This window comes from Sciurus vulgaris, assembly GCF_902686455.1.
Source record: "Sciurus vulgaris genome assembly, chromosome: 18".
Taxonomy (NCBI): Eukaryota; Metazoa; Chordata; class Mammalia; order Rodentia; family Sciuridae; genus Sciurus; species Sciurus vulgaris.
Window position 1 is genome coordinate 34,784,669 of NC_136479.1, and position 6,728 is coordinate 34,791,396.

Consider the following 6,728-nt stretch of genomic DNA (forward strand, 5'->3'; position numbering starts at 1 on the left):
TACTCTGAGGTACTAAGGAGTGGTAACAGCACCGGCCCGAGGGCCTGGCAGCCTGGGTGCCCGGAGCATGGCTCTTGATCACCCCTTGTCACTTTTGGCTGCTCTACTGTGGACATCTGAAACCACTTAGACCTCACCAGGAGATAAGCAATGTTGAGAAGGCAGACAAAACTTCACCCAAGAGCCCGAAATCTATCTGGAACAACCAATTGTGTCGTCAAGTAACTCGGGTCAGTTCCCTGGAATATGACTTTGCTTTTCCTCTGCTTCTGTTTTTTCAAACCAGAAGAGGCATTGACTGGGCCAACATCCCTGGGCCCGAGACTCCCGCTGGCACTCTGGCCCCTTTGCTCCTCCCACAGGACCTGGGCCCACCATCCCAGCTCCTTCCCTCGGGTAGTGGGTTATACTCCATTGTTCAGCCAAGGAAGAAAAGCCACTTCCGTTTCCAACCACACAATTCTCTGGAATTCTCTTCAGGGACTGCTCAGCCTCCTAAAAGGCGGGCAGGCCGGAGGAATTCAGAAGACAGCTGTGAAGGACCCGGCTCCAAGGACCATGAGGAGCTTCCCTCTGGTTCCTCCCATTCTCCTGGCCTTCCTCCTGACCGTCCACGTCAGAGCTGCCACACGTACGTAGCCGCCCCAGGCCCTTCCCGCCCCAGGCTCCTTTCCAGAAAGGACAGTCTCAAGATTCCCTCCTATCTTTAGGTGACAGTGACGTTGAGAAGACATGCTGTTTCCAATACAGCCATAAGATGCTTCCCTGGAACTGGGTGCAAGCCTACCAGTTCACCCAGATCAGCTGCCCCCAGCAGGGTGTGATGTGAGTATCTCCCGGGCATGCTTTCATGGTCCCTGATCCCCACGTCATTGGATGGGTGCCGAGCAGAGCCCCCACCTCTGCCAGCCCAGGGGCAGGATGAGCCTCAGGATGAGAACCTGGGCCCCTGGGTTGTGTCCTGCCTCTGCGATGACATGTATGACTTTGAGCTTTGATTAGAGTCTGCTCCTTATACCGTGGGCCAGGCAGACCTTGCAGTCTCAGGAAAGAAAAGAGGCAAAGATATGTGCACAGAAGTGTTGATCACAATCGTGCTGAGCAAAAAGAGAGAGAGAGAGAGGGGAGGAGGGAGCTTGTCACAGTCCCAGGAGGACCTGACTTGGCATCTGGAAGGTCTCCCTAAGGAAGTGACCCCAAGGATGAGTGGAAGGAACATTCCAGGGAGGACAGAGGAGCATGGGATGGACCAGAAGTGGGGGAGGATAAACTGTCAGCCCTGACAAGGCAGAGAGGCAGCCAGGAGCAAGGTCATGGTAACGAGGGAGCCCACACGTGGCTCAGGGGCTCCTGGCAGGATTGAATGAGATCACGTATGCACGTCATTTAGCACCGGGCCTGTACACCCCATATGCTCAAAAGATGGAAATCGCCTTCAGGAGCAAACAGGAAGTGGGCACCAGCCTGTGCTCCCAAGGATACAGAGCTGCTGAACACCAGAGAATAAGCAGCAGGAGAGAGGGGGCTCCGGGGACAAACCTGAATGCCATCATTTTGAGACAGAGCTGAGGATAAACACGTGACACTGCGTGCCTATGCAGAGGAAGGGGAACCCTGGGACTCAGAATGTCCTGGCTCTTCTCCTTTGGGTCTCGAGTGGCTTTCTGGAACTTTAAAGGCACCCACACTTAACCAGCAGCTGACAAAGCTTCCTCAACTGGAGTCAAAGCACAGCTCTGTCACAAGCGGGGGGACCTTAGACAAGCCGAGATTCCTCAATTCTAAAATGAAGGGACAGGTGTTTATCAGTCTTCTAGGACCACAAACCAAAACACCAAATGATAATTTTCTTATTTCTCATGGTTTCTGTGAGCCAGGAATTCCAGAAGGCTTGGATGGATGGTGCTGGCTCACTCAATTGAAGGGAGATGTTGCTGGAGCTGGCCCTGCTGGCTGGGGGCTGGCGGCACCTCTGCAAGGCTGGTTGGGCTTCCTCATAGCATGGTGGTAGGACTTACAAGGAGGTTCAAGGTTCCAGCATAAGAGCTTCGCCATCTTTTGCAACACAGCCTTAGATGTCACAGAGCCTCCCTTCCACCATATTCTCTTAGTCAGTCAGTCCCTCAGCCTGGCCTAAATTCATGGGGAGGGGGCATGGGCCCCCACCTGCCAATGGGCATGATGACAAAGAAATCTGCAGTCACACTTACAGACTGTCACAGGATCCTTCCCTCCCTTGTTTCCCTACTCCTTGGGCTCCTCTGCCCTGCATGTGCCAGGGCCAGCCAGCCAGCCCTGTAGACACCACTGGGCCCTGAAAACCCGCGCCAGGCTAGAGTATCCCCAACCTCGGTTCTTGCCGCTTCTGAGTGCTCTCAGAGAGCTCAGAGCTGGAGACTCAGGGACATCGACCCCGGCCCCCGCGTTTTAATAAGCTCACAGCACAGTAAGGAACGCAGGAATCACATACACAACCACAAGAACAACCCAAGACGATGCAGCTGAGAATGAAGTGGCGTGGTGGTGTGGGTCCATGAGGAGGAGCCAGGGACGGAGTGCGGCAGGGGTGTGGGTGTCAAGACCACTCAGGGAGCCGCCCCGCCCTCTCCCTCTGCCCCTTCCCAGGAAGCCAAGGGCCCCCATATTCACGTCACCTCTGTCTCTATTTTGCAGATTCACTACCAAAAAAGGCGAGAGAGTCTGTGTCCAGCCCAAGGAAAAATGGGTGCAGAGATATATTTCTTTATTGGAAACTAAGAAATAATTGTGACTCTGCTGACTTTTCAGTCCAGGGACACCTGGACCCTGCTCTTGGCCCTGTTCCCCTGGGTGGAGCTGGGGCCATCTCTACAGAGGGCCTCCTGGCAGGGAGGGAAGCATGTTTTCCACCAGAGTTTTCTTTCTTTTCTTTTTTAAATAAAGGTTTTTCATAAAGATTTGACTTGTGGATAATATTTCTAATCAATAAAACTTGAATTTTTTTTCCAAGGCATGGAAACCAAGTCAGGATAGGTTCACCAACTGCCTGAACATCCCCAAACCCTGCAAAATTTGAATTTTGCATTTTTTTTTTTTTGCATAATTGCAAAAAAGAAAAATGTGATACATCTTGGCAAAAGGTTTGGCATATTTCCTAACATTGTTGAGAAAGGTAGGTTGCATTATTTGGAAAAATAAACCCTGCCCAACATCTCTCTGTCCATTCATGCTGGGTATCTGGCACCTCAACATACTGGAAGTGTTTTTAGAAAATGAAAGCTGCTGGGTGCTATGGTGCATGCCTGTGATCCAGCAGCTCAGGAGGCTGAGGCAAGAGGATCGCAGGTTCGAGGCCCTAAGCAACTTAGCAAGACCTTATCACAAAATAAAAATAATAAAAGGAGCAGGGGAGGTAGCTCAGTGGTAAAGCACTCTGGGTCGAATCCCCAGTACCAAAACCAAAAACAAGTGAAAAAACCCAGAAAGTAAAAGAAAACAAAATGAACATGAATATATTCTACCTACCAATCCTAGGACGCCATGTCTGTCTAGCCCAAGTAAGTTCTTTTTAAGAAATAATTACAGATTCGCAGGCATTGCAGCCTATGGAGAGGGCTAGGCATGGTGCTGCCCACCTATAATCCCAGTTAATTGGGGGGAGTGGAGTTGAGACAGGAGGATCACAAGCTGAAGACCGCCTGGGCCACTTAGACCCCGTCTCCGATAAATCAAAAGGGCTGGGGGTGTGGCTCAGCGACAGAGCGCTTGCCTAGCGGGAGTGAGGCCCTGAGTGGCCCTCCCAGCACCACAAAGAACAATCACAATAATCATAATAACAGGGAGAGGTCGGGCATGCCCTGTCCTCCGTCTTCCCCGGTGGTTACATCTTCCATAATTATAATACAGCATCAAACCTGGGAGAGTCGCCCTGGCAAAACCTGCATGCATGACTCTGTCATTCTGCCATCTGATCACGTGTGGGTCTGAGGAATCGCTGGAGAGCCCCCTGCCGTCACACCCTGCTTGTTTGTGTGAGTGTGTGTGTGTGTTTGCAGTGCTGGGGGTGAAGCCCAGGGCCGCAAGGCATGCTAGGCCAGCGCTCTTCCTCTGAGCTACCTGCCCTCTTTCCTTCCGGCCCCACCTGGTGGCCCCGCCACTCCACTGTCCCCCTCTGAGCCTGACTGTTTTCCATGCCACGTGTAAGTGAGATCATGCGGTATTTGCCTCTGCCTGGCTCATTTCACTTGGCCTAATGTCCCTCGGGACGTCTGTGGTGTTATAATGGCAGGATTTCCTTTTCTCTTAGGGCTGACTAGCGTTTCATTGTGGGGAGCCCTCCACGTCTCGCAGAATCAGGCCTGGCCGAGCCTGGGATACAGCGTCTGACTCCCAGGAACCAGCGGTCATGGGAGACTGCCCCAGACAGCCTGGGGGAGGTGGCCCTGTACAGAGGAGGCGCACCCTGAGGAGATGCTGATTCTCTAAGCAAATGGCTCCCCGACTCCACCCATCCTGTTCCTCACAGAAGAAGCCCCTCCTGGTCCCCTTTACCTGTGCGACTGTAAGTAAAGGGAAGGTGGGCTTCTCCATCTTGTGAGAGGCCAGATCTTGGTGTGGCCCAATCCGTCACACCCCCTCCCTTTTGAAAAGATTATTGGCTCTTGTGTTTATTTAATCAGATAAGTTTCTTAGTGATTAATCCAGAGCTGGCGCCGTCCTCGGATGGAAACCCTTTCCCTCATTCACGCTGGATGTGACGGGAAATACCCCCTACATTTCATTATACAAACACACACACGTACACATTTATATTCCAACATATATAAAAAACATATTCATGTACACACAGAGTTACCCCCTGTATAGGAGGGCGATTTCTTCCAGAGTCCCTCATAGACTAGAAACCTGTAGATGCTCAAATCCCCTCTATAAAATAGCATAGTAGGTACCTATAGCCCATGCCCAGCCTCCTGTATGCTCCGACTTTCTCTAGATTACTTACAATACCCAATATAACAGGTGTTCTCCAATACTGTTTAGTTTGTACACGCTCAGCACAGATGTCATTTCTGGGGATATTTTTGATCCACTGTTGGTTGACTGTGGCCGTGGAACCCACAGACCCAGCCAGCCTATCCCTTACACATGATGTGTCTATCTCTATCTATGCATTTAGATACACGTACATACAGACACGTATCACAGGTACAGAAACAGCGTGGTACTATCGTAAAAACAGACACACGGACCGACAGGACAGAATGGAGAGCAGATCGCACATCGTGTTTTCTGTATGGCTGGGTCCCAGAGTGGACCCTTGGGTTGATTCCAACCTCGGCTACCGTGAGTGATGCTACAGTCGACACAGGTGCAGGCGTGTCTCTGCGATCTTGGTATTTCCTTTGGGTTCAGGCCCAGAAGTGGGATTGCTGGGCTACACAGGTATTCCAGTTTTCATTTTGGGGGGCAGTGCCCATGCCGTTTTCTATAATGGCTGTGCCAATTTATACCCCCATCCGTGGTGTGCAAGAGATCCCCCTTATCCATGTCTCACTGACATTTGTTATCATTTGTCTTTCTTTTTTGGTACCGGGGATTGAACTCAGGGGCCCTTGACCACCGAGCCACATCCCCAGCCCTATTTTGTATTTTATTTAGAGACAGGGTCTCACTGAGTTGCTTAGGGCCTCGCTTTTGCTGAGGCTGGCTTTGAACTCGCAATCCTCCTGCCCCAGCCTTCTTAGCAGCTGGAGTTACAGGCCTGCAGCCACCACTATACCCAACTCATTTGTCTTTTTGATCACATTGATCCTAACAGAGGTGAGGCACTCTCTCACCTCTCGCGGCTCGATCTGTGTTCCCCAGATGATTAGTTGTTGAACATGTTTTCATATATTATTTGCCATTGGTGTATCTTTTTTTGAGAAGGGTCTATTAAGGTCCTTTACTGGTTTTTAAATCCAATTCCTTGCTCTCTTGCTGTTGATCTGGGTTTCTTGTATTTATTAGATATTGGCCCTTCTCTGACAACCCCCTATATAGCTTGCGCATATTTTCTACCATTCTTAGTCTGTCTCTTCTCTCTGTTGAGATTGCTTACTTTGCTGTGCAGAAATTTTTCAGTTTGACTGACGTGCTTTTGCTTTCTTCTAAGAACCTGATGGGTTAGGATTTTCATTTAAATTGTTACTCCATTTTGAATCAATTTTTGCATGTTGTCATTCTGCTATCTGTGTATATCTAGTTTCCCCAACACCGTTTTTTGGGCGGGTTTTTGTACGAAGGATTGAACCCAGGGGTGTGTAATCACTGGGTCAGATCCCCAGCTTTTATTTAGAGACAGGGTCTCACTATGTTGCTGAGGCTGGCTTTGAACTCAAGATCCTCCTGCCTCAGCCTCCTGAGTCACTGGGATTATAGGCGTGCACCACCACACCTGGTTCCATATGAATTTTAAGATTTATTTTTTCTGTTCCCATGGGAAAATGCCATTAGAATTCTGATAGGGATTCACTTGAGTAGTAGGAGCACTGTAATAATATTAGTTCTTCTAATCCATGAAGATGGGATACCTTTCCACTTATGACGTCTTCTTCAATTTCTTTCAACATCTGTAAACCCTGGCTCCGGTGACTGGGCATTAAGGAAGCACTTACTGCACACAGCAGTCTTCTTACCCTAGGTCCTGCATGATGTTTGGAATTGAGTTTCTCCTAAAACAGAAGTCGGGATAAGAATGTGCTTGAGAT

The 6,728-nt window shown here is 49.9% G+C and overlaps 1 protein-coding gene across 1 annotated transcript; it reads left to right on the plus strand.

Moving 5' to 3' along the window:
- The first annotated feature begins 306 nt into the window (after positions 1-306).
- On the plus strand, positions 307-2,916 carry CCL26 (C-C motif chemokine ligand 26). The gene is made up of 3 exons (XM_079120074.1): positions 307-631; positions 711-825; positions 2,674-2,916. Exons 1-3 carry the CDS (start codon positions 559-561, stop codon positions 2,762-2,764), a joined length of 279 nt encoding a protein of 92 aa, XP_078976200.1. The 5' UTR covers positions 307-558; the 3' UTR covers positions 2,765-2,916.
- Positions 2,917-6,728: the final 3,812 nt, after the last annotated feature.

Excerpts from the sequence above, each read along its gene's own strand:
- CCL26 (XM_079120074.1), top strand. The coding sequence starts at position 559 with ATGAGGAGCTTCCCTCTGGTTCCTCCCATTCTCCTGGCCTTCCTCCTG. Across the intron at positions 632-710 it reads CCACGTCAGAGCTGCCACAC|GTGACAGTGACGTTGAGAAG; the intron begins GTACGTAGCCGC and ends TCCTATCTTTAG. Across the intron at positions 826-2,673 it reads TGCCCCCAGCAGGGTGTGAT|ATTCACTACCAAAAAAGGCG; the intron begins GTGAGTATCTCC and ends TCTATTTTGCAG.